The sequence below is a fragment of the Gallus gallus genome, chromosome 5, assembly GCF_016699485.2.
Source record: "Gallus gallus isolate bGalGal1 chromosome 5, bGalGal1.mat.broiler.GRCg7b, whole genome shotgun sequence".
NCBI classification, from domain to species: Eukaryota; Metazoa; Chordata; class Aves; order Galliformes; family Phasianidae; genus Gallus; species Gallus gallus.
The window spans coordinates 15,481,872-15,508,817 of NC_052536.1; the positions used below are offsets into that span (position 1 = coordinate 15,481,872).

The 26,946-nt window shown below is 54.4% G+C and overlaps 1 protein-coding gene, 1 long non-coding RNA gene and 2 other non-coding genes across 14 annotated transcripts; 2 read left to right on the plus strand and 2 right to left on the minus strand.

Moving 5' to 3' along the window:
• Positions 1-1,329: 1,329 nt before the first annotated feature.
• LOC107053412 lies at positions 1,330-3,125 on the plus strand. The gene is made up of 2 exons (XR_001466613.3): positions 1,330-1,393; positions 1,578-3,125. It is a non-coding gene; the product is annotated as an uncharacterized LOC107053412 (long non-coding RNA).
• On the plus strand, positions 1,604-1,690 carry MIR210A (microRNA mir-210a). Its single transcript, NR_161950.1, has one exon. It is a non-coding gene; the product is annotated as a microRNA mir-210a (primary transcript).
• Positions 1,614-1,676, minus strand: MIR210B (microRNA mir-210b). Its single transcript, NR_162048.1, has one exon. It is a non-coding gene; the product is annotated as a microRNA mir-210b (primary transcript).
• A 1,978-nt stretch (positions 3,126-5,103) lies between the features above and the next one.
• Positions 5,104-26,822, minus strand: RASSF7 (Ras association domain family member 7). 11 transcript variants are annotated; one of them, XM_046942323.1, is made up of 8 exons: positions 15,543-26,822; positions 13,726-13,779; positions 13,461-13,614; positions 11,421-12,325; positions 9,856-10,024; positions 9,421-9,528; positions 6,987-7,139; positions 5,104-6,887 (listed from the first exon to the last, which is right to left on the minus strand). In XM_046942323.1, the coding sequence occupies exons 3-7, from the start codon at positions 13,561-13,563 to the stop codon at positions 6,991-6,993; spliced, it is 1,434 nt and encodes a 477-aa protein (XP_046798279.1). In that variant the 5' UTR covers positions 13,564-13,614; positions 13,726-13,779; positions 15,543-26,822; the 3' UTR covers positions 5,104-6,887; positions 6,987-6,990. The 11 variants fall into 11 exon arrangements, with proteins under 11 accessions (XP_046798279.1, XP_015142208.1, XP_004941529.1 ...); XM_015286722.4 differs by lacking the exon at positions 13,726-13,779 and having other exon boundaries at positions 26,760-26,822; XM_004941472.5 differs by lacking the exon at positions 13,726-13,779.
• Positions 26,823-26,946: the final 124 nt, after the last annotated feature.

Below are 26,946 nucleotides of genomic sequence, written 5' to 3' on the forward strand. Positions count from 1 at the left end.
GGCGAGCAGAGCGACTTGTGGTGCTCCAGCGAAAATGTAGGGAAGCTGGGTATAGGACTGCAGCCAGCGATCCTCTGTCAGCAGCTACTGGGGAGTGAGGCTTTGCTTTTACACCTCACGGGTGACTGATGAACCTTGGAGTGGGGATGTGCAGTGGGCAGGCTGCTGTGCAAGGCACTGCAGTGGGACCCAGGGAGGAGCTGGGGGAATAGAATGCCCCCAGCCTGCAGAAGCTGCTGTCAAGGAAGTTTCTGAAAGGGATGTAGAGCTTTGCCCTTTGCTGGATAGCATGCGCACGTGTATAACGTGGTCCCTGCTGCCGTTGGGTGTCAACCTCGGCAGTACGGGCAGGCCACAAGCTTACCAACACAGCTGGCATCCTGCAGGGCCAGGCACCAGCGTGGCGCAGTGCCTCAGCCCTTCCTCCCAGCCCCACGCTTTCCAGCCCCCCGAGGTCTCACACGCCCACGTGTCCCCCCGGTTCCTGCCGCTGAAAGAAGGCTGCGGCCGTGGCAGACGAAGGCTCACAGCCCATCTTTAAGAGGACAGCAGCGTGCCCCATCCATAAAGCGCTTCCTCCTGCTCAGCGAATTCATCAAGGTGCCGGTTCTCAGAATGAAGGCTATTATATGGAGCAACGTGTGTCAACCCGGGCGTGTGAGGTCTTCTTTGGAAACCCATTGGACGTGTTAGGGGGAACATGCCCGGTATGCCGGGCTGGCGATGGATGCGCAGGAGTTGTTTCAAGCGTTGTTGGGTGGAGGATGGCACAGAGGGCCCCTACCTGCCCCTCCTTGGGGAGGGGGGCGGCGGGCACAGCGTGTGGCCAACGGTTCCCCCCACCCCCCGCGCACCGCCTACGTGCGCCCCGACACTGCCCTGATGGCCCGGCCCCGCGGAGCGTACCATGGGGCGGGCGGGGGCCGGAGGGGTAGGGAGGGGGGGGGGGCGGCCGGGGAGGTGGAGAAGGGGGCTCCCCGCGGGCTGAGGAGGGGCTGTTCGCGGGGCCGGCGTGAGGCGAGACGCTGAGGGAAAGGGGAAGCGGGGCCCGGCGGGGCGGGGTGAGCGGGGCGGGCGGTTCAACAGGTACAAATGGTTCCTCCCCGCAGCACGGACGTGCAGAAGCGAACGCGCCGCGCCCGCCGCTGTCACCGCCGAGAGGGGGGCGACGGGGGGGGACAGCGCCGGGAGGCGGGGCCTGGCTCGCCATTGGGCGGCCCGGCGCGGGGGCGTGGCCGGCGGGCGGGCGGGCGGAGCGGCGATTGGCGGGCGCGGAGGGGGGCGGGGCGAGGGGCCGCGGCGCGCGGCGTGGGCCGGGCCGGGGCAGAAGGAGAAGTTGGCGGCGGCGGCGGCGGCCGCGGGGAGCGCGGAGCTGCGCGGCCGCGGGGCGCAGGTGAGCGACGGGACGGGACGGGACGGGACGGGACGGGACGGGACGGGACGGGCCCGTGGGGAGGGCGCGGGGAGAGCCGCCCCCCGCGAGAGCGGGCCAACCCCGGGGGGTGACCCGCCGCCGAGCCCGGGCGGCGTCGCGTCTCGCCCCTCACTCCGCGCTGAGCGGTGTCTCCGTGCCGCAGGTGGGCCCCGCCGCCCCGTCACCCTCCAGGAGCAGGTGAGCCACTGACTAACGCACATTGTGCTCTCGGCGACTCCACTGTGCGTGTGACAGCGGCTAACCTGCTCCTCGGACATCGCTGTGCGGCCGCCTCACGTCGCCTCGTCCGCATGACACCTCTCGCCCCGAGCGGGACACGAGGTGCAGCGACACGCCGAGGAACTCCCACCCGTCCGTCTGTCCGTCCGTCCGTCCGTCCGCCCGTCTGCTGCCTTGCCATCGCCCCGTGAGCGAGAGGTGGGATGCCGGTAGGGCAGAGCCGCATGGCGCGGGCGGCAGAGGGCCGAGGAGGGATGGATCCCCCCTTTGTGGCCCAGTTTGTCTCCGAAGTCAATAAATGCTTACGGACGCCGTACCGAGTTAAAGGGATGCTTTATCCCGGCCGGTGACGTCTTGATACCCAGTGACTAACTGAACTGCTATTGCCAAGGGTGTGTTAATAGAAGAAACCATGCCTGGTATTGCCCTGGATGAGTCACCTTTAAAGAGAGACTCTGTAATCTGTTAAATGAGAAGCAGCACCGAGCTTTGCTTTCCTTCTTTGCCATTTGCTTCCCATCGCACCCCGCACCTTTGCTCACTCTTTCCTGCTCCCACCCACGGGGCTGCCTGTCCCTCTGTCACCGTGGTGTCGCACAGCTGAGGAGCACAGCACAGGGGCTGCTCAGCGGGGAGCACAGCTGTCGCTGGGAGTGGAGGAAGTGACGAGGCAAATTGCTGCTCGAGCAAAGTTCTCTCTTTCGATTTTGAACCCATAAAGAAGCCGGGTGGTTGGAAAGCGTCCTGCTAGGTTATGGCATGGCTTCATCTCCTGCTTAAACTAATTGCGAGCAGACATTGCCCTCTGAGGTTTCCAGAAGGGCCTGGGTAGTCTCTGTTGCGTTTGCGTTGCTTGCATGTAACCCTGGGCTGTTGCAGCAATGCTGTCAGTAAGCACTTAACCGTACAGAAAGGCAGCACAACATCCTTCTTGCAGACCGAGTCTCCCACACAGAAGTGCTGCCCGTCCCCATCTCCCCTGCCTGTACTCCTTTGACGTTTCTCCTGCCGGGTCCCAGAGGAGGAAAATCTGGTGCTCTGCATGCCTCATGCAGAGCGAGTGAGTCAAGGTTGCTTCTGCACACCAGAAGGCTGCCTGAATTTACCAAAGCTGCTTGTACAATTGCTGTGTAGCTCGGTGCCTCGCTGCTGGGGATCCCGCTGGCAGAAATGGCTCTGCAGGTCACTCTGATGAGGTTGGTCCTGCTTCCCATCAGGCAGCACTTGGTATGAAAACTTGTGACTTCCCTCTACCTCCAAGACCATCCTGTTTGGCTCCAGTAAGCAAAGGCAAGGGATTGAATGAAGTTTGTTTGTGTTTCCTTTTTTTTTTTTTTTTTTTTTGGTGTGCTTCCCTCCAGTAAGTGGGGGAAACGTATCACTGAATTTTTGTTTTTAACGTTCTTTTGCATGATTCAAAACTAACCTACTGTGCTGTCACCTGAAGTCTTCAATAAACAGTGCAAAACCAGTGTCTGGATGCTCATTACTATAACTCGGGGCTTGGCAGATTACGGAGCAGGTCCTTAAGGTGGCCTTTGGTAAGAGGAAGCTGTGCCTGCTCAGGCGTGGCTGATGTGTGTTGCATGCTGAGCGCTTCCCATGTCTCATTTTGCCTCTAGAGCAAAAGAAGGTGGACTTGAAAAGGAGAGTGGGAGGTGTCGTTGGGACCTGGCTGTCCCTCGAGCCCAATTCCCCACCACTCCCACAGCAATGCCTTCACCGCCTGCCCTAGCCCAGGAGCCCTTTCTAAATACAAAACCCTTGCAGCTGGGGCTGCTCCAATGAGCGCTCCTGGACAATGAGAAAATACACTAGGGCTAAGATTGCCCCTTCATTGAAGCAGTTTTTTTTTTCAGTAGCTGATAACCAGATTTGTAAGGTGACACTTAGCCTGGTAACCAGAGTATCCACGAGCTCAAAGCTTTAGTGCTCTCACTGAGAATGGATGCTGTAAGATTCTGGGGAGAGGTAAAGGTGTGCCTTACAGGGGGGGGATGCTGAAAGTTGGGCCTCTGGGTTGACTCTCTGTGCACCTCAGAGACATTATTCTTCTATTTTAATGCTTTGCAGAGGGAGCAGGTGGAACCTGTCGTGCACCACGCTGGGAAGAGCATATCATGTTCTGTCAGTAACGTGCCAGTGGCAAATCCTAAAGCTGCCAGTGAGCCTCACCAAGGAGCAAGTGGGCCTGTCAGGAATAGAAGTAGAAGGAGTACATAAATTGTTTAAGAGTAAGAGGAAGTCAGTCAGTTAAATGTAAGCAGGGACTTATATAATACATCTTAAAAAAAAATTCTGCTGGCAGGAGGTTCCGTTGGGAAAGAAAGTAGCTCATCCATAAACAAGAATAGCTCCCGACCTCCTCTAGTGCTTTTTTCCCAGCACAAGGTAGAATGTCCTCTGTCTTCACTTCGAGACATAAGAAGGAAAACTGTAATAGTGAGAGCAGACGCTACTCAGTACACAGACACAGGGACATGCACACGTGCCAGCTCTAAGCATTCTCTGGCTGCTGGAGACTGGTATTGTAGGATCTCTGCACCCAGGAGCAGCGAGCAGAGCATCTGCACATCACTCAGAACAAAACTAACCTGTGTTTTCTCCTCCAGTCATTCACACCTTTCCTTCCGTAACTGGTGCCGAAGTGTGCGCTTTGAAAGCTGCTTGTCAAATTCAGGGGCTGGGAGGAAACACAAATGCTTCTAGTATTCTAGATGAATTTCAAAACAAACCCTGGGGAACACATACAGACACCTGACTGCTAGTAGGGGTGGTTCAGGTGCCTGCAGCAGCACTGCCCTTGAGAATCACAAGGTGTCCTGTGTCAGAGAGGACCCTCAAGGATGCCCCTGGGCACCCTGAATTCAAACCCTGTGCCTGAGAAGCCACCCCAGCGTGGTGCAGCACTACTACCCCAAACCCTGCCCAGGAGGAGGATGGCTGATGTTGCGAGCAGACGCTGTGAGGTGGATGGGAGTGACTTTTGTCATGCAATAGAAAAAAAAACTAATCAGGGTTTGCCAGACACACAGCGCCCAGCACCCCGGCTGAGCAGCTTCAGAAGAGGCACGGGAGCACGAGGACACGACTGACATTCAGCCCGTGGCTGAACTCCTCTCCCGCACAGCGCCTTGTGCTGACAGAGCCTGCAGGTACCTCGCAGCTCTCAGCAGACACAAAAAGGACGCTGGCACTGCGCGCTACGCAAACACACTCTGCCTCACAACGTTTGGGTGCCGAGGAGCTGGCAGGGAGGATCATCCCACCTGGAGAAGGAAGGAGTCCTTCCCACTGCCCTGCCGTGCACGCTGTCCCAGGGCTGTGGGGACGTGGCTCCCCGCTGGCCCTGGCTCAGCATCCTCCAGCCCCGCTGTGTGCTGGAGCGCTGCCTTGCCCGCTGGCCACATCTTCCCTCTCCAGTAGGCGCCGTACGCTGGGCTTTCAGATTGTTTTTTAAGGAAAAATAATTTATTTGCTTTGTTTTAATCTCATGACAATGAGTAATTCCTTCCTACCGCTCTGTAGTGGCCTAGAAAAGGACAGCATCATCTCCACTGTAGCAAGAAGGCTTCTCCCAGGGCATAAAATTTTAATTAGGAACAATCATGCAGCCTTGAAATGGGAATTGCAAGCAGCGAAAAGTCAAATCATCAATAAAATATTCAATGGCAGAAATGTATTATTGACACAGCCTTTAGAGCAGATAAAAGCGGAAAGGCAGAGCGCTGCAGCGGGCATCGGTTAAATAACACGTGCGGCCTTAAGTGGAGGCCAGGGGCAGCGGGGTGGGACAAGCCACAGCCAGACCAGGGACCAAGAAGGTGCCACGGCACATCGCCACATCCCTGCCGCGTGGGGCCCCTCGTGCCAGGATGAATTTAGGTCACGCTGCTGAGCCACACAGCAGGGATGGGAGGTGGGGGTCCAGGGCGGAACTCGCCCATCAGTCATTTGTTACCTTGAGAAACCCCGCTGCTCTGAGGCTGCCAGGTGATGGGTTGTGGGAAAAGCAGGAAGAAATCCGCAGCACGGCACGTTTCTGGGGGCTGCAGAAACATGTGTGCAGCAGTGGCTGAAACATGGGGTTAGCACATGGGTGTTAGCACACGGGCACAGCGCTCTCCCCAAGGATACCCAAAACCACAATAAGTCATCTCTAGAATTATAAGAGACCACCAACCCTCACACAGTTAAGTGGTAGCGCAGGACGAAAATGAGAGATTCCACTGCCATTGAATTATTGTTCTGTGGCTTTCCACCCCCCCCTCCCCCCCCCCTTTTGCTGTGGGAAGTGCCCGCAGCGCTGAGCCTTTTCTCTTTATTTTGCACAGAGCAAAACCACAAATGGGCCCCAAAATGAAAGATGCCACTTGTTCAAATCACAGATATCAGTGTTTCAGGGTGCGTTGAGGACTTCAGCTCACATCTCAAAATCTCAGGGATATTTCAGGGAGAACTTGAGGCCAACTACCTCAGCATTGGCTGCCCAGTGGGGAGGACAGTCCCTTGGCTATGCCAAAGGCAAGCAGTTTTCCTGAACCGAGGGTTTCAAGTTTTACCCCAGGCGGTACTGAAATGCTCTTCACAGCCTCCAACACACCCTGATTCTCTTCTTGGAGCCTCATTTTAAAAGCAAGAGTCCAGAAAACAAGAGCAAAAAGTTCAAGAAGCAAGCAATCAGTGCTCACACCGCAGGGAACAAACTTCTTCATGCAGTTGCACGAAGCAAACGTATTGTTCAATACATTTTTTCCCAACATACATTTCCAACTCCAGTGATTCATGGAAAAAGAAAGAAAAAAAAAAAAAAAAAGAGAGAGAGAGAAGAAAATCTTGGTTCCAAAAAGACAAGGCTGAAATCACATCTCCCTGCTGTCCTTAGGTAGTAACCAGAGACTCGGCTCCTAGCGGTCTCCGAATGAAGCAAACTCTAATCCTTAAATATCACTCAACCAAACTGCTGGACAGCAGCAGGCACTTGCTGCATTGCCCTTGACAGCTTTCTCTCCAGCGTTAATATTTCATTTGCCCACAACTGCCCCTCGCCACGGGAAGGGGAAAATCCCACAGGACACCAGCAACTGCTGTCTCGCACCCACTGTGGTGGCACGGACGTACTGGGCACCTCCAAAACAGGCCGTGCACCTCCAAAACGGGCTGCGAGCGAGCACATCCAAAGGGTCAGAGAGCAGCAGTCTTTGCTCAGCTCCTGGCTTTCCTCAGGGAGATGCTGGTGGGGAGAGAGCCGGCATTACTGCTTATGCCCAGCCAGGCACGATGCTGAAACGGATGGGGAGGCTGAGAAATGAACCAGAGTTTTCCCCCTTACCTGCTCATATCTGCAGCCAAGTGCCATCTCCTTCTCTTCCTGTCCTAAAATGCTCCGTGCTGCTGCTGTGCATTATTAAAAAGCTGCCATGTTTCATCCCAGAGACGGCTGCCTTCTCAGTGGAGATGAGCTTCATCCACTGTTTGTAAAGCACTTTGCAATATAAGGGGGAGGAAAGAAAAGAAAAAAAAAAAAAGAAAAAAAAAGAGCAGCATGTGCATAAGAAGCATTTGGTTATGAAATACTTACAGCTATAAATCCCTCTGAGACACTGCACAAAACAAAGAGGCCTTCACAGGACACACGGAGCACTCGCTGTGCCCAGGGACCTCGAGGGCACATACCTGGAGCAGGGACAGCCGTGAGACAGCAGCATGCACACGCTCACTTTGCACCAATCCTTTCCAAAAGATTTATTTAAAATTAAAACCAGACAATGCCGTAGTATGCAGGATACATTCATACATGGAAAGTGTGTTTTACAGAGAACACAGCATCCAAGTCACATTTTTTTTGCATACAGCGGAGCAGACATGTAGAAAACAAAGAGGCCAGGGCTCTGGGACCTCCTGGACAAACTGTCCCCTCCCCAGCCACAATTAAAATACAACATGACCTGTAGAGACAGATGAACAGAAACAGAGGGACTACTGGCCATCAAGTAAAAAAAACCAAAAACACACAACCAAAACCCAAAAAACAGACAAATAAAACAGAACATTCAGTGAAATGTCACCAAAAGTGTTTCTGCCCTGCATGCTCCAGCCACAGGCACTCAGGGAAGGGCTCATCCTGCTGGCATGTTGCTGATTTAAAAACAAGTTTAAAAACCAAGTGGGCTTCAGAAAAACCAGTGTCCAGCTGTGCTCCTTCGAAGCCTGGTTGTCCCCTCCAGGTTGTTCCCTCCAGGGAACAGCTGCTCGTTTCTCACTCCCTCTCAGCACCATAGGAACAGGGTTTCTACTGCAGGTCTTATCATAAAAAAAGGGGGCCAGAAAGTTGCATAAAAAAGCTGCTTGTGTGCCTCATGGCTGTTTTTAAAACCCATCAACTCATCTGATAGTCCTGGTGCATCTCCGTGCTCCCGAGACAGCCACTCCAGAGCAGGCACACTGCCCTTGGGGGTACAGCAAGGACGGACGCATGGGCAGGACGGCTGTACCTGGGGCATCCCTCTGCTGCCTCGACACAGGGGTTTGGGGAGAGCCCATCAGGAGCAGCTGGCTGGGGTCAAACCCAAGGAGGGCAGCACGGCTGACTGGAAGATCCACACCGCACTTGTGCAAGTGGATGGCAGGGTGCTGGCGGTCACTGGCACTCAATCACTCAGGGGTGCACTTGCTGGCTGTCAGTGTGGCTCGAGAGCATCAGATGCGGGTGAGCAAGATGAACGAGTCTTCCCCTCACTACCAGCACCGGACATCATATCCCCGCTTGCCAGAGCAAGCTCCTCTTCACAGCGCGGTGCTGTAAAACCTGCTGTTTTCCTGTGAAGCCCGCTTCACCTGAGTGAGCCCTGTGAGCAGCCCAAAGCAGGAGATGTCACCAGCCACCCCAACACGGCTTTGTTCTGCCAGCCAAGGGAGCGAGGACCTCTCGGAACACGCAGCAGGTCTTCTCAGAAGGCCACATGGCACATGGGTGCTGCCATTTTGTGTTAAATATAGAAAGCACTTTAAAAAAATAGAAAGAGTTCATTTCGTCCACATAGGAGTAGTAGGGTTGTTTTGTTTGGTCGGCCGTTGTTTTATCTTACAGTCTGTAAAAATACTCTGTCTGGCCATCCGCATCCATTCGTGATATAAAGCAGTAAAAAATGTAATATATACTTAGGGAATATGGTTTTATTTATACAGCTACACTTGCAAGGCAACCAATCGTCCACTGGCTGGGCCCTTCTACCTCCAGATGCTCTGCCTGGTTGATATGACTGCAAGACAGACAAAAATAAACTAAGTGACCCCATCGCGGCAGGTGAGCATTCACAAAGAGAAAAACAGCACAGAAGATGTGACGTAGGCAAGCAGCATGCATCTGCAGCACGAAACCCAGCCCTGGACTCGGGCGGTGCAGACAGACACACAGACATCGCGGTCACAGGATCTGGTGAGACGGGGACGGACAGAGGCAGCGAGCGGCCTTAAAAGCAGCTGGAAGGAAAACAGGCCGAAGGGCCGCAGATGGCCCCAGACAACACTGGAGACTGCTTTGGATGCCACACCAATGGCCTCACTCCCTCCAGCGCTCCCTCACAGCGGAGCAGAGGCCACGGGGGATGGCAGGGTATGAGCGCTGCTCTCCTAATGGCATCTATAAATAGCTCCGGCCTCCCACTTCCAGCACACGCTCACTCACTCACTCTCTGCGGCCCCGTTTCGCACAGCAAAACCATCTCCCCTCCCTGGCGCATGAGGGCCTGCTGGGACGTACGCACCCTCAGGGTTCAGGCTGGGCACCAGGGGCTCTGGCAGGGTCCGGGGATGGCTGAGGAGCTGCTTGGTGCTGGCACACGGTGGCGAATCGGCACCGGTGGGAGGAAACCCTATGGGGACAGGAAAAAGAACCTGGCTCAGGCAGGGTGCCGTGCCAGCGAGCCCAGGACTCCGTCCTCTCTGGGTGCAGACCTTCCCCGGGAGAAGAGGCTGGATCCCCTTTTTCCCTGCTCACACACAGAGGTCTCTTCCCCATCCCTACACACCCATTCCTGAGCTGACCTACAGAGGAAGGGCCACCAGTCCTGTCCCAAGGCCTGTGTCACACTCAGCCACAAACCCCGCTGCAAGCAGCCCCGATAGGGAGGAGGAAGGAGCCAGGCCAACAAGGAGGTTTGGGGGCGCAGGGCAGGCCGCAGCCGAGGCGGCGTGCTGACCTCCGTTTCGCCGGCAGGCTGGCAGCTCGCGTGGGCTCAGCTCCGGCTGGGCGTCCTCCTCAGACCTGGCCTGCCCGACGGTCACCGTGGCTCCCGTCTGCTGAATAAACTGCTGCAAATTACACTGCCTCAGCTCCTTATTTAACTCCTCCAGCTCTTGGTTCTGGGCCTGCAAAACACAGCAGGGACAGGGTAAGCCACGCTCTCCTCGTGCTGCTCTGCTCCTCTTCCTGAGGCCTCATTCTCGCTCCCCAGTTCTGAGAATGACATGGGGAAACCCACATGGATAAGGCCATCAGGGGCCATGCTACTGCCCATGGTGACCTTAGCCAGCCAGGCCAACAACAGCCACACAGTGCTGAGCAACCTGCTGCAAACAGCCCTCCCAAGAAAGCTCTGGAGCCTGCCACAGCGTGGGATAGACTCTTCAGCAGGGGCTGTTGTGACAGATCAAGGGGAAACGGTTTCAAACTAAAAGAGGGAACATTTAGGTTGGAAATAAGGAAACATTTCTTTACATTAAGGCACCAGCACAGGCTGCACAGAGGTAGGTGGTGGATACTCCATCCCTGGATGTATTCAAGTTCAGGCTAGACGGGGCTCTGAGCACCTAATCTAGTGTAGGTGTCTCTGTTCATTGCAGACGAGTTACACAGGATGATCTCTAAAGGTCCCTTCCAACTCAAATGATTCTGTGATTCTATCATTCTACATCTTGTGGGATGCACCCCTGGGCTGCACCCCACATGGGGATGCTTGGGCAACAAGGACAAGGTAAGCATTTTGAGGACAGGCCCACATCTCTGCAAGAGGGTGTGAGCGGTGACATAGTGGTGGCAGGAGATAGCAGGCACCAGCCACCCCAGAATGAGTCATTTGAAGCATTGTGGTGCTGAGGAAACACTGCAGGAGAAGCTTTTTGTTCTGCTCCTCTGAAAGGGATGGGAAGAGGGCAGGTGTCACGGAGCACCTGAACCTCAGTGGGGCTGGGGATGGGTGAGCCACAGATCTCCGTGGCTTCGGCCCGACACTGCTGCCACTGCCACTCCAATCTGGGGGCTAAGCCTGGAGCATCACCAAAATCCTCATGCCTTGACATCCTGCTCCTTTTTCCAGGCACAGACATAAAGACAACACCACTGGTGAGGAGACCAACCACCGACCTCTGCCATTTGCCTGGCTGCACCAATCTCATACAGTGGCTGCTTGAGGACTGCTTGCTCTAGCCCTATCTCATACACAGCACTGTGCTCCTTACTGCAAGACAACAGGAGCCACACAGCAACCCAAACCTTGCACAGTGAGCGGATGGGTACAAGACCCTGGGAGCAGTGTCCAGGGGACACTGGTCACTGCTGCAGAGCCAACCCCGTGCTCGTCAGGCAGGATGCAGCTCTCCTGCCAGTTCCCTTTTGAGTGGGGATCTTGACGTCATTAAGCAGGTACCAAGATGGACACAGAGCTGGATGATGGACCCGTGCCTGTTTTCTCCTAGGTACAGACCCCCTACACCTCCCCCTGGAAGTCCATCACCCAATAGGGCAGGGCAGCCCGACTGTACCTACCTGCAGGCTCCTTTCAGCTTCTTCTAGGGCCTTCTCCACGCTGGCCAGGTTGTTCTCCAGCTGCGTGCCCTGCTTGACCTTAGCCTCCAGATCCCTTTTCATTTTGGCAGCCATGTCCTCCAAGTCCGTGGGGCTCGGCACAGGGATCTCCTTGCCCCTCTTGGCCCTCTCGGCCATCTCCCACTGGATCTCTTTCTGCAGGGCCTCCGTGCGGGCGCTCAGCTCATAGATCCTCTGCGTGTACTCCTCCAGGCTGGCCCGAAGGCTCCTCACCCGCTCCTGCCTCTCCCGCTCACACTCCTTCTCCAGCCGCAGCTCGCTCTGCCAAAACTCCTCCTCGCCCAGCTCCGTATCATTCCTCCGCACCAAGTGCTCCAAGTAGAGGATCTCATCCTCCTGGCTGGAGGCCCGGCCGTGCTCCCAGAGCCGCAGGTCTGTCTCCAGCGTGTCCCCGTGGGCCTCCAAGGAGTGTAGCTGCTCCTGCTGCCGCAGCACTGTCTTAAACAGCTCCTCCTTGGAGGGCTGGCCAGCCCCACCGTCCTTCAAGTCCATCCCCTCCCAGGCATGCTGCCTCCAGCGGCTCTTTGCATACGGGTCGACAGAGCCCATGGGGCCCAAGTTGAAGGTCATTGATTTCCTCGGCTCCCGGGGCCGAGGTACGTCCGTGCTCAGGGCCCGGGGTTTGATGGGCAGGCTGGCCCGGATGAACGTCCTCTCAGGAGCCTGAGGAGCACCCTCTGAGGATGGTCGCTCGGTCACACTGGGGCCCGTCCGCCTCAGGATGAACTGCACATCGTTGGCATACTGCCCACACTTGGCCAGCGACTCCAAGGGGCACTCGAGCGGGAGGAGCTGCCTCTCCTTCTCCCGGAGCTTCTGCACCAAGACATAGCGGCCTGTCTGACCTGCAGGTGGAACACAAGCACATCACTCAGGGAAAGCCACAGCCCATGGTGACACCCCCGCTGCCCCAGGGCTGGGCCCTTTCACCAGGAGATCCCCTTTCCCCAGGAAGGGCACAGGGATGTCTCCACCTGCAAAGGCTGAACACCAAACTGAAGAAGAATACTGGGGGTCAGATGGACTACGTGACCTTAGTGGTCATTTCCAATCTTAACGATTCCAATCTTAATGAATGGCAGCCCTGCCTGTTGCAGAGGGATGTGGATCACCCTTGAGGTCCCTTCCAACCCAAGCCATTCTGTGATTTTATGATTCTACAGGGCCAGGGAAGTGAGGCGCACCCTGAAACCTACACTCACTTTCCTCCCTTTCCCCTTCCAAACCTTGAGAAGGGTCAGCGTTCCTCACTGAAAGGTTTGGTCTGCCCATCAAGGATCATCTGCCTCCTAGCTGCAGGTAGGGGAGCATCCTGCAGGAGGTGGGTGCTGGTGGAAACCTTGCCTGCAATCTCAGTATGTTTCCACACGGAAAGATGAGGATCGCATGCCCCCAGCGACACCCAAGAGCATGAGCAGCTCTTGGCACAGGGGACAGCACGACATCCCTCCAGTAATGGGGCCCTGCACTGCCCCTCTCCACAGGATGTGCATCTCTGTTTGCACAGCTCAGCACCTCCACAGTAGCACCTCTGCACAGGAAATAGCTGAAAATATCAACCAGTGTTGTTTTGTTGTTTCTGGAAGAAAACATGCCCTCAAGAGTGGAGGTGAAGGAGAAGGCACTGTGCTGTTTTTTTTATGAAAGTGGGCAAGAGGAAGAGCTTTGATCTGTAGGGTGAAATCTGAAGGAGAACATCTCCGCTCAAAGCCTGCAAGCTAACAGGATCAGAGCACTTTGAAATTGAGCCACTAGAAGGCAGGATTGACCACAGTGAGAGAGCAGCAAGCACCAGCATCCAGGCACCCTGGCCACACAGCCTGCATCTATCCAAAGTAAAGCTATTTATTTTGGCTATCTCCCCGGCAAGCTTTTGACGTGGCGGGGGGAGACATAAACCCATGGCAGTGACAAACAGAGGCCAGAGAGTCTAGCATGATCCTGGGAGTTGAGCTGGCTCTAGATTAGCTTGCTGCTCACCTATGGCCCGCGCCAGGGCGATGACCACCTCCTGGCAGGTGGTTTGCTCCGAGACGCCGCAGACGACCCTCTGGATCCCATCCACCCAGACCTTCAGCTCCATCCCCGTGGCTGCCGGGCCTCAGGCACCCTGGGGCATCGCAGGACGGGGTCCCTGCAGGGGAGAAGACACAAGGGCTCAGGCTCCTGTACACATGCGGTGTTGTTGTTATGCTTAACAATACTGATGTTCACCTGTCAAAAGCAAAACAACCCACCAACCTACCTTAGCCAAAGCCTCATGCACAGCTCAGGTCCGGGCAGCAGAATTGAGTCTTCCCTGGATGAGAAGCAGCAGGGTTTGCCCCTGGGCATAGTGCAGCCTTTTAATGGATTTGTTGGACTCCCACTGCCATTTCTCCAACAATTTGGCAATGCGGCACTCGGGAGTTTCCAAACAGTACCTAAAAGGCAGAGGAACCTCCCACCTTCCTCCCACCCACACTCTCCAGCTGCGCAAAGGGAAGTTGAGAGAAGGTGCAGACAGAGCACATTGTAATCTGTCTAACTCCATCTCCAGTTATCTGAGGGGGGTTAAGAAATGAGAAAAAAAAAAACAACACCTCTTGGTATGCAAAACTCTGTGCAAAGCCAGGCTGGGATGAGGAAGCACATGAAAAATGCTATTTTACTGAAAATGAGCCTTCAGTAATGCCATTAGGATGTCATTACACTGACGATCACCAATTAAGAGCAGAAAGACTGCATTTAGCATTGCTAAATGGGGAGCTTGGCTGCCTCTTTTGACACAGCACCCACCTGGTGCTGACACCTGTTATCGTGGGCACAGGCAGCTCCTGCATCTTCCAGGAGATGAAGAACTGCAGTTCCTAAGGGATGACTTGTTGGACATAGTAGTAATGGATTGATGACTGGCCTAGATGATCTTAGAGGTCTTTTCCAACCTCAATGATTCTATGACTAAATAGAATCCACACAAAGAAACTCGAAAAACTCAAAGTTTACCCTCCTTTTAGACACTCTTGAAATGACTTTTTTCCCCCTATGGGCTCATTTGTAAATCCTTGAAGCATCAAGCCTGAGGACATCAGGCAGAGGAAGGTGTACGTGTAATTTCCACGTGCTCTGTCCAAGGGGTCCCAAGCTGCCTTCCAAACCTAACCCAGCTCATCAGTCCCTCTCCTTCCATTCCCAAGGTTTGTGAACACACTGTGACAGCTGTCAGTTTGGAGATGGAGCGGATACCAGAGAGCAGGGGAGAAAGCTGCAACAAGAAGTTGTAGCTGTCACACAACAAAGGCCAGAAGAAGCCTGGAGAAAGATGGTTTCACAATGCTGTTCTCAATGGGAGACCTGACGGTGCCAGGACAGAACAACTTATTGAAGAACAAGCCCAGAAGCCAAATCCACGCCCTGGGGAGCACCTAGCTGATCCAACACAAACCTCTCCACCAACCACGGCAGAGTAATCAATCCCTAATTTTCAGACTTTACCCGCGGTGTTCTGGGACTTGCTGCAAAAAGAGCTGGCCCCATTCGCACTGCTGGTAGCCACAGAACGGCCATGGGAGCGGAGCAGTCGCCTGGGCACGGACACCTCCCTGCTGAGCTCACCTATGTTTGACTTGGCGGTGCCAATGGGGAAACCGGCAGTGACAAAGGACCTTGGGTTCTGCACATGGTGGGTCTACTGAGCACCGTGTTTGCCAGGTGGGGCCCAGCCTGGTTTCGGGCAGGTTTCTGTCCTGCTGTGTGCTCCACGAGCAGCCAGCTAATCCAGCACCCACCCCCGCCACGGAACAAAGTTCGGCCACGCTGCTGAGCTTGGGCACCACCCTAAGACCCACCACAAGGTCACCACCGTGCTGGGGGACAACACACCAACACCAGTGTGGGTGGTGGTATGTCCTGGAAAGCCACGGACTGACCACGAGTGCTGAACTGCCCATAGAGCTAGGCTTCTCCCCAGCGAGGTTCATCCCGTAGCAGAGCCCTAGCACAGGCCAGGAGTGGCTAGTTTGAAAACAAATAAGCGAAACCAGCCAGCTGAGGATTGTATCATGTGAAAGAAAGCAGACTCACCTTTCCTCACCCAAAATACCAGCAGTTGGTGAGGCGAGGGGTGACGAACGGTGCTGGGTCCAGCTGTGGGACACCTGGGGGTGCTGCGGGGGTAGAGGCACCTGTTTGGGTTCAAACCGAGCTCTGGCCCCGCCTCGGTCGAGTGTCTCCAGCAATCATTTACCAGCATTTGGCCCACAGCACCGAAAAGCAGGGAGTGGCGTGACGCGGCCTTCTGCCTCTTGCGGAGGAGTTTCGGCTTCAACCTGACCAAGGTGGTGGGAAAGCGACCCTTTGGACTTCCCACAGCGGTAATTCAGAGAGCGGGTTATAGCTAAGAAGAATGCAAAGCTCGTCCTTGGATCCAGGACAGCAATTCCTCAGCTCTCCCTGACCACGCTCACCCCTTGTTAGCTCCGCATCCTTCCCTGCTTCTCCAAGCCCTATTAATGAGCTTCCCAACGTCCTGCAGCCTGAACCAGCCCCTCGACCTCTGCTCCTCCTGAAAGCTCTCTCCAGACTTGGAAAGAACCCAGAGGCAGAAGGGTTTGTTTTCACAGAGGTAGGACTCACCCGACATTATCTGCTCTTCCACGGCAGCATTATCCTGGCTGCTCTAAAAGCTTCCATGGCCCAGCATGGCCCGACAGCTTCCCACCCTCTAAATCTGAAGGTGGGGTACAGCTTTTCTGATAGTCCCTTTGACCACAAACCGAGGAGCGGGGAAATGCCCCAAAACAGTGCAGAGAAGCGAGCGGGTGGCTGTGGTGCCAGCACAGGGATGCGTGACAGCACTCCCTAAAGCTGCTCTCATTTTTATTTATTCCCCCCCCCACCCCCTCTATGGATTTCTAAATAACTTTTATTGGAAGCAGATTAACAAAGTGACTAATTTTCTCTGCTCCCTCCCCATGTGCTTGGTCCTAAATTGATGGTATGGATGATTCATACAACTTCTTCAACAAATTTCCTAACTGGGAGTTGGAATTTCAAATGCTGACATGAAAAAAAAAAAAAAATTAAATAAATTAACACTCCCAGATCTTACAGCTTTATTTTTCGCTGCATCTCAGGCTAAGTTGGAAAAAACCAGGCTCAGAAAACGTTCAGTCTAGATTTGAACAAGGCTTCACCCTCACGTGGATCGAGGCTGCTTTTAAAGCTTGGGCTTTGAGGCCAACTTCAGATTATCAGAGAATCATTAAGGTTGGAAAAGACCTCCCAGATCACCAAGTCCAACCCCAAGCCCATCCCAACCCTGCCCACTGACCACTTTCCTCAGTGCCACATCTCCACACCTCCTGAACACCTCCAGGGATGGTGACTCAACTACCTCCCCGGGCAGCTGTGCCACTGCATCACCGCTCTTTCAGATAAGTTATTTTCCCTAATATCCAAGCTGAACCTCACCTGGCACAACTGGACAACGCCTTGTCCAATTGGATTACCTTAATTAAAAGAGAAAGCAATTGGCCCTCCTGCTAATCGAGGTATTTTGTGACGTGAGCTGAACACATCTCGGCACTGGATGGAATTGGGCAGATTTCACAAGCACTGCCTCTGTTCTACCAGGTTCCTGGGGACAGCCACAGCTCCTCACACTGGTGAGAAGGGAAGGATCAGGAGAGGATCCAGCACGGAGCATCTAAGGGCACGCTACCCTGTGCCATCAAGACCTGGACCCCACACAGGCATTGCTAAAAAGAGCATGGAAAACATCACCTTTGCTAGCAAACATGCTTGTTGCTGCATTCAGAGCTTCTGTTTGGGGGTCAAGTTTTCTGTTTGCTTTACTGACCGGATTGCTGAAGCACCAGCAGTAGGGAGAAGCCCTGCTAGCAAGTTGTGCCAGGGCGAGTGCACAGCCAGGCTTTGAAATCTGTGCCTGCACCACAGGAGTGCCTGTGGATCTAAATTCAAACACGCACAAGTAGTTTTCAGCCTGTAATTAAGGCTGCTGTGCTTGATAAACATGGATGAAATCCTCCTGGGCTTCTCTTCCCTTGTTAACCCCAACAGCAGCCCCGTGCCCAGCTCCTGCCCACAAGGCTGGCAGGGTTTCGCCTGGTTGGCAGTTTCACCTGCCGAGCATCGCAGGATGCATGCAGGGTGGGATGCTCCTGCGGACAGGCTGGGCCTCAAAACAACCCCCCACAAAGGGTCGGCAGACAGGCAGGGATGTCCTCAGCACTCTGGGGTGAACAGGGAATTGGGACTGGCCAGGAGAAAGGGAGAAAACGAGGATAAGCCAGCAATGCTGGCATCCTGCACCACTGCTGGGAGCTTCCAGGGGACTGGGATGTTTCAGAGACACAGGTGCTGTGCTGTGGATGGGGCAGGACACCCTGCTGTGGCCAGGTGGTTGTGGGGTGACCATGGCTGAGGACAAAGCCCAGCCCCAGGAGACTGAGATGGGAGGAAACGTGCAGAGCTGGGAAAGGCAGGCACGTAGGAAGCAACCCACACGTGTGATCCCACACCACGGGAAACTATTCAAGCAGCAGGAGAAGAAGAAGGGAAAAAAAACAAAACCACACAAGTAAACAGCAAGTGGCGACAGGAGCAGCCACGTGCTGCCATCCTGCATGTCTGAGTGCTGGCAGTGACTCACCAACCGTGATCAGCTGCTGCAGTGACACATCCAGTAGCTATGTAACACTTCCCAGGTCCCTCCCTGCCCAACGTACCAGCCCAGCACCTGAACACCAGGGAAGAGATCATCCTTGCCCATGTGCAAATCCGCTGCGAGCTGCTGGGACAGAAATGCCTGCTTGAGCACCGCCACCACTTGCTAAAACCCTCCTGAAGAACTGAAGCCTCCTATTACAAAGGTGCAGAAAGGACCAGCACCAGGGAAAGCACAGTGGCTCACAAACCAGAGCAGAAGAAGGTCTACAGGACCAAAGCCTCATGATGGTGCCCATCCTGCAGCCCAAACTTGAAGAGCGGGGAAGGGTTGTGGCCTGGGCTCCCCTTCAGGCCACTGACAGCTTTCTCCTGCCTCGGGTCCTTCTTTTTGAGGAGCATCATCAATTCTCTGTATGGTGTTGCAGGAATGGCACAGCTCTTCTGGGCCTTCCTTGCCACATCTATCACAGGCCAAGTGATAGAGTCACGGTGGTGGACGTGGTTCAGTGCTAACTGCAGTTCTTTGTCTGGTCAGCACGTCCCATGTGGGGGGGGACAACATCAGCCAGGGCCCCAAACAAGATGTCTGGTCTGGGCCAGCCCCAGGAATAGGGCAGTGCTTTGAACAAAAGCAACCTGCACGAAGGCAGAAGTGAGCAGCGCTGGAGAAAGACAAATAGAAGGAAAAGGCACTGCAGCAGACCCTGGTAACACTCCTACTGCCACAGAGAGCATAAAGCAAAGCCCTGCCCTAGCTCTGTGACTCCATGAGCTGCTCATGGAGGTCACAGGAGCTCAAGGAGGGACAAACAGGTCCTACCAGAGCATATGCTGTGTCACTGATGATGGCAGCCCAAAGGCAGCTCCCCTTCTGTCCTTCCTTTGTCATTTTGCAGCCACAGTGTCCCCCGTGTACCAAAGCTGCAAGCAACGCGTTACGCAAAGCACCCACACTGCTCCAGGAAAAACCCCAGCCACAGCCCAGCTCTGTTGTGCTCCCATAGCAGGTGGCTTTTGCTGTGTGAAAAACAGAACCAGCACTCAGCTTCTGTACAAGTTATGGTCACGTTTCCAGAGCTTTTTGCATGCAAAGGAGCTTGAAGAGTCATAACTGGGAAGACCCAATCATTTGGCACTTGTAGCATTCAAGAGCCAAAACATCACTTGAGACCAAAGCCACAGACCCAGCACCACACAAGTGCTCTGGAAACCCAAACCAGACCTGTGCCAGCCCTAGGATCTTACAGAAGGCACACTTATGGAAAGCCACAAGCAACATCCTGCCTGCCCCATGCAAGCAACCTTCCATTAGGAACAAAAGAGATGCTCTGCTCCACTTTCCCCCTGCAAATTACATGGAGCTGCAAGCCCACGCCAGCAAACCTGGGGCATACCCTCAAGGCCAGGGGCTGCTCATGATGGGGAAACGTCCCCAGGGTCACATACTTGGGTAGTGATTTGAGTGAGGGAGGCTCAAGCCCTGGCAGGCTGGCGATGTGCCCAAAACTGCAGAAGGAGCCTCACCCCGTCCCAGCTCCACCTTTGTAGCCTTCAAGCTTTGAAACCCACTCAAATGCTTTGCAAACAGCATCCAAGAGCAGCTTGGGAATTTCTAGAGGGGGGGGGAAGAAAGCAACAAGCCAAGATCAGCATCCAAGCAGCCACCTCTTATGAAGTTCACCGAAGCAGGAGGTGACACCTCCTGGAGGGGGCACCCGGGCTGGGTCTCACAGTGTCCCATCCTAGAGTTGCAGAGCAATTAATGGCTAACCATATCCTGCCCCGATGCCAGCAGAGCGGTGTTGCAACGTCAGTAATCATGGGCAATGATAAGACTGCAGGCAGGTCACATACCTCCCCCGAGCCCCACCGATGAGCAAAGCACAGACCATGGCACCAACTGAAAACTCATAAATTAAAACTTAAAAAGACAAACAAACAGAGAAAAAAAAAAAACAACACAATTGCTGCAAACCCTGAAAGCTGGCCAGATGGATGTGCAATGGATGAGTGTGTGTGCACACAGCCTAGAAGAAGGACTGTCCTTAATGCACCGTATTTCTCCTCACCAGCACTAATAGTAGCTATTCAGGGGGAGGAGAGCAAGGCTGGCTATTAAAGTCAGCCATAAAGATTAAGGTTTCCGAGGGAAACATGAGCAGCACCTGCTATTGCTGTAATCATTATGATCAACCTCAGACACACGAGTGAAGAGCAACTACATGAAAGCAGACAAGAGTGAATCCATGGCAGTTTTTTTCCCCAAGGGAGTCAAGAAAAATTAGCATCAGCATCTAGATTAGAGGAGAGAGGAAAGGCTCTTACACATAAGACAGATTTTGTACTTCCACGCTCATCTTTAGCTGTGCAGTGAGCCTGCCAAGATGCTCAGCCCTTCAGAGGAGAGGCTGGGAAAGCACTTAGGTGTTCACCTCCCAGCGCAGGATGGGTCTGGCACCTTCTGGCCAGCCCGGATCAGCCCGGATGACCAGACCTCAACACTTCTCAGGGCTGAACTCCCCCCAAAGCTTTGACTTTTCATATAAAATTCTGGTGCATGCTTTCCAGCTGTCACGAGCAATGCTCGTCCTGCAGATGCTGCCCATCCAACTGTCCACCTCCCACCAATATTGCCCACTAAAGCACGTCCCATCAGCCTTTTCTTAAGCACCTTCAGGGATGGTGATTCTACCGCTCCTGGGCATCCTGTCCCAATGCCCACCGCTTTCTGAGAAGAAATTCTTCCTAATATCCAACCTGAACCTCCCTTCTTCCTCAGGAGCAGCATTCTGGGGAGCACTCAGCACAGCTGGTGCACACCAGGCCCTGAGGGCTATCAGACAACACAACTGCAGCGTGCACCTGCCAGGAACTTCAGCACCTCCATCATGCTTGCTTCCCACAGCAGGTGAGACGAGGAGCATGATGTAACTCATGAATATTCCCCTGTTATTACATGCAGACCATTCTTGAGGATAGAAAACAGCTTCTATTTATCATGAGATGGGATGCAGGAGGAATGCTGAGAATCTGGAGACACAGGAGCCTGCTTTGGCCTTGGAAATACTCAGAAATACCTCAACTATCTGCTTGCCATGGGCTGACCTGGGGGACGTGGGGATCAGTCCCTATAAAAACTGTTAAGGGGATATTATTACTGCTCCCTTTAGACTACTTCTGCTGCTTTCTGGAAATAGCTGTATGATTTAAAAGGCCTTATTAGGCAACAGAGCTCTGATGGGCGATAGACCACTTCTTCTACTGTCTACTCCAAACATTTTGCCTTATTAACTCCACTAAAATGGATTACTTCTCTGTGTGGGTGGTGCATCCATCCTGTGACCCGGTGTCCTATGTTGTTTGAAGTGTCCACGTGTGCAAAGTGAAGAGAGAAAGGAGATAACCGAGCAAGCACGCCGACAGCATGTCTGGACAGCATTAGGGAGAGGCAGCCATGGCGGAGACATCCATCAAGGGCACTTGCTGTTTTGTCAGAGAAACCTGAGATTCTGAGAGCAGCATCACCAAACTCCTGGAGTTACAGCTTTGGTTTTTCCTCTAAAAACGTGGCCGTGGTCCCGCGCAGAGATGAGGAGGAGATGCAGCTGGAACAGCTGCAAGGACAGCACTCACAGACTGCCCTGCGGCTCTCTGTATCTCACCCCAAAGAAATGGAGAATTTCATTTCCATAGAGTTATAGCAAAGTTCAGGCTGGTCACATAGCCCAACAGGCACACAAAGCAGCCAGATGACCCCGAAATATTGCTCTCTTCTCCCTCCCCAGCCCGCTTCCCAGGCTCCAACAGAAGAGCTGCCAGCAGCGATCCTCTTGTCACTCCAACTCCCTTTACAGGGGAAAAGGCAATTAAACTGCCAAATGAAAAACCATAGATAACCTTCCAGATTATTTTCCATTTCCAGAGTAACTCACAGTTTCCTGCCCTCTTTGGAGCACAGCCGCACGCCAAGGACGCACTGCAGGGCCCTGGGAGGGAGCGCTGAGGATGCTCTAATGAATATGCAGGTGCACGCTGCCATGGATGTTTATTTATAACTTCACAGGATTAAAAAGGCCTTCAATGACCATTTGTAGAGAGCTGAAATTACTCCTTCCTTTCTCCCTCCCTCACAGACACCGAGTCAAACAAACAAAAGGCCCAGAATTAATCCAGGTTGAAACCTTTGATAAGACACTTGTGTATTTTAGCAGCCTGCTTTCACAGCACCTCAACATGTGATTAATTAGACAAAGGTGCCATCAGTCCCAACCTGAACCCACCCGGAGATAACAAGCTCTTCAGAGCACTGAAATAGAGGCGCATCTTCACAGGCAACTCCATCCCTTATCTGGCACAAAAACGCAGGGGGCCATCCACAAAACTACACTTGCATTTTGGTTAACAGCTCTGCAAAAATAAATGTTGGCAAGGGCCTGGGCATGGAGCAGGGAGCCATCCATCAGGGGGTACAGATCGCTCTCTTTCAACAAGACGGTGTTGTAAAGTCAAATGGAAGCAGGGAGGATTAAGCTTGCTGGGCCTATTTTAATGTCCCGAATAGCGAGCTGCAACAAAAATGTTGGGTTTTCAGAAGCGTTTGGATGTTCTTGCTGCATGCAGTACAGGCTCTACTCAGGCTGCTGCTGGAAGCTGAGCCTTTTGAATGTTTTACCCTCACTTCTGTATGCTCTCAGGTCATTAAAAACCTAAACACCGAGGACTGAACTGTGTGTTCCAGGAGAAAACTTTGCTGCTGGGTGGAACTGACTGAGCCCAGTTTTCTGCAGGTCTCATAGAATCACATAACAGCCCGAGTTGGAAGGGACCCACAAGGATCATGGAGTCCAACCCCCAGCTCCACACAGGACCACCCAAAATCCCAACCCTATGTCTGAGAGCATTGTCCAAACACTCCATGAACTCTGTCAGCTTGGATCCATGCCTGCCACCCTCTGGGGAAGAACCTTTTCCTAACACTCAGCCTGACCCCCCTCGATGCAGCTCCATGCCATTCCCTTGGGAATGAACCCAGAGGTACAAGGTCACCTCCTTGTCCATCCCAGCCTTCACACCACAAACATATTGGGCTCTTCACAGAAAAGAGTGCTGCCATCTCCAAATGTTGGCAGAACCTGGGGAAAAAAAAAAAAAAAAAAAAAACCCAACAAGCAAAACCAGCAACCACAAAGCCTCCAAAACCACCTCGTCTTTATTCCTATTTAGAAATACCTCTGGTGTTCATCCAGCTCCTGCACAGCACCAGAAGCCTTGGGCAAGCATCCAGAGGCAGCGATGAGCTCCCCAACGCATGCTCTCACCTGCTGGGGAAGCGATTCCTGGCAGGAACCTTTGAAGCCACCAACAACCCTATAAATGCTCTTCCAGGGCCTTCCTCCACCCATCAGCCAGGTAGCTACGCGATAGGGGAATCTGATCCTGAGGTGCTATTATGAGTGCCAAGGCACCAAAGACACCTGACCCGCTCCAACTTGCGAACCGCTCCCAGAGCCCTTCCTGTCCTCAGCCCTTCCAGGCACAGAAGGCACCTTTGGCCCATGGGAAGGTTTGGAGATGAGGCTCTTAACATCAAGAGCTCCGGCAGGTTCTATGCTTCAGCGCAGGTAAGCAGCAGCAGAGGAAACCATCCCAGATTCAGGCAGCATTTGCCTGCTCCAGCATTTCCAGCTCAGGGCTGACCCACCCATGTCTTCAGGTAAGAGGTTTTTTTTTTTTTTGAAGCAACAAGTTATTCTAGATGACTAGCCCGGGGCAGCTGGAAGCACCCCAGCCCTCAAGAAAGTGCTGACTCCAACCAACAACAAGCAAGATAATCAGCTGCTTTTAGAAGCTCATGAGCTTGGCACCCGAAAAATGGAAGGACACGAAATTGTTAGCAGTCATCTACAATAATAGGGTTTTCTTTAAAACCCTGCATGTAGACACACTTATGACTTAATTTGACTGCTCAGGTTTACAAGGGCATAAACAAGTCAGAACAGATAGAGGAACATCCCTTAAAAAGATGCTCTTAAAAAAAAAAACACCACGCAAAGAGCTAATACTGAAGGCATCCCTCACACCTTTAAACCTAGGCGCAGAACAACCCATCCTCAAGAGGGATTCCTTCTGGCTTACCCTGCATGCTGACGTGGCACTGAGGGACATGGCTGGTGGGCACGGTGGGGGTGGGTTGGTGGTTGGACTTGGCGATCTTGAAGGTCTTTTCCAACCTTAATGATACTACGATTCCGTGACTCTCGCCATGCATACAACCTAAGCCTGGATGCGGTCCCAAAGCATCATTACCCCTACGTGCAGGTGGACAGCAGGACACTTGGGTCACCTCCCACAGCAGAGAGGAGGAAAAGGGCAGGGTGACAGAATGAAAGCCTGGATGAAGTGAGCTAGCAGGGTCTCTGGCAGATGTTCTGGCAGCATTTCTCTGCAGCACAGTACAAGGGTGAAGGCAACCACAACACCAATCTCCACTAAACGGGTCAAAGGCACATTCTACCTGCATGTTCTACACCCAGCCCCCAAAACACTTTGGCACAGAAGCTCCTGCAAGCAGTAACCCTGGTACCTTCAGTAATTACCCACTACCTCTTTTGGTCAAGCTACCTCTCAAAGAGCAGCAAACGAAGCACCCTCAGATGATTCACTCCAGCCTCTTTCACTAGCCCCAACCTGCTGCCAAAAGGCTTGGGCAAGGCTGGCAAATTCCCCAGCACGTTCACTTGGGCCTGCAGGTATCCAAAGCAACCAAGCATAGCTGTAACTCGCTTCTCTTCACAAAGAGCAGAAATAATGATGAAAATTGGATTCGAACCCCCTGGCCGGGAGACGTGGGTTTTCGAGCACAGCCTGCTCTGTCCAAGCCCTTCATCCTCACTTTGGGGGGGAAGATACTCCTCTGACTCAGCCCTGAGCACTCCCCAGGATGCTTTTATGTGAAAGTTGCAAGAAGGCTTTAAGCAGATGTACGCCGGTGAGAACTTCTCACTTACCACGTCACCTATTTCAGGGGCGCAGGGTAGCAGCAGGGAGATCTACCAAAGGGGTTGGGCGCAATGCTGGGGCTCTCCCAGCAGATAAGGGTGCCAGGGAGGTGGGGGGATTCCTGGCATTCCAGCCAGCACCAGTGGGATGAGCTTCCCTGCACCGCAAGGAGCCGGCAGCCCTCTCTTCAGCACCACCAGATAAGCAGGGCGAGAAGCGCTTGGGGATGCTTTGCACTCAGCCTCTCCTGATAAAAGGCAAGCAAGCTTTCCCCGTGTTAAGAAAAAAAAAAAAAAAAGCTGCAGTTTTTGTCATACGAGGAGCATGACCCTGCAGTGCTACGCTTGTAGAGGGAGAGCTGAAGGGTGCCTTTAACACTGCTGCTCTGCGTTTGCAGGGCCGGCTGCCTGCCCACTGAGCCTGCCTGAGCATCCCCTGGAGCCTGAGCTGGCTCAGAGCGAGCGGCAGCCAAAGCTCCCTCCCTCCTCTTCGCAGCCCTTCTGCAAAGCCATTCGGTGATTCGGACACGGGTCCCATCCCTGAGAAATCCCAACAAACGATGCCATCGTGATGCACCTGCTCTGCTCCAGCTGTGCCATCCCCGAGCTCCCTTCGGGGCTTTTAGCATTCAATGCAAAGCGTCGTGACAGGGCAGAGTTGGTTTGCCGTCCTGCAGCACGCTCCAAGTGAAGTTACAAAACAACCTGCTGAGTGCCACTGGAGTTCACAGAAGGCATCAGAAGTATGCAGCAAGGAGCCCAGCGCTTATCTAGCCCGTGCCTGAGGAATGCAACCCCTCTCCACGCCCTGCCGGGGGATCTGGAGCCATCTCTGCCTTTCCTTCCCTTAGAGGAGAGGGAGACGCGCGCACCGCTTCTCCCGGTGGATGCACCGACGCCCCAAACGTGCACAGCTGAGACCTCGAAGCCACAGCGGCTGCTTTACCCGACGCCGTTCCTCTGCAATGCCGCTCCTCGGAGCGGGCTTTTGGCACGTTGTGCCGGCGGCACAGGGGCCGGGGACAGCACGCACACCCCGACGCTCCCGTCCCCAAGCTCCGGCTGCTCGGCACACGCTGCCACTACGAGCGCAGGTCCCCGGCTCCATCCCAGACTCCGGTTTCCACGGCCCCAACAGCAGACCGCGGCCTCCCCGCCTCCCTGCGCTGCCAGGCTGACCTCGCCGAGCGCTTATTTCACTCCACAGCCCCAAAATAATGGGATTAGAGCCTTCCCGAGCCGGCCCCTTCAAGCTGAAAGATCAACCGAAATAGCTGCAGTTGCTCTGGAAACTGCTCCCAACTTATTTCGGGGCAGACCACGGCCAGCACCACCTGCTCCGCTGGGCCGAGGAGGCAGCGGGGAGACGGAAGTGAGGCGGCATGGCCCCGCTTCCCACCTCCGTCCCCCCGGTGCCGCAAACCCCACGGGGCTGCCGGCGGCCCCGGCGCAGCCGGAGCCGGAGCCGCAGCAGAAGGGCCCCGCTGCCCTCCCCCGGGCTCGGCCGGCTGCGGACACGGGCCGCGCCGCCGGCCAGTGCCGCGGGGCAGCCGGCGGCTCTCCGTGAGCTCCCCGGCCGCAGCGGAAGGGAACGGCCCCAGCGCGCACTCACCTGCAGCTGCCGCCGCCGCTCCTCCCGCGGCCCCGCTCCGCAGCGCAGAGCCGCCGCAGCCCCGCAGCCCCGCCGCGCCCCGGCCCCGCCTCTCGGGAGGCCCCGCCCCCGGGCCCGCCCCTCGCCCAGGTGAGCCCCGCCCCTCCCCCCACGCTCCCTCTGCCTCCGGGTCTCCAATTCTGGATCT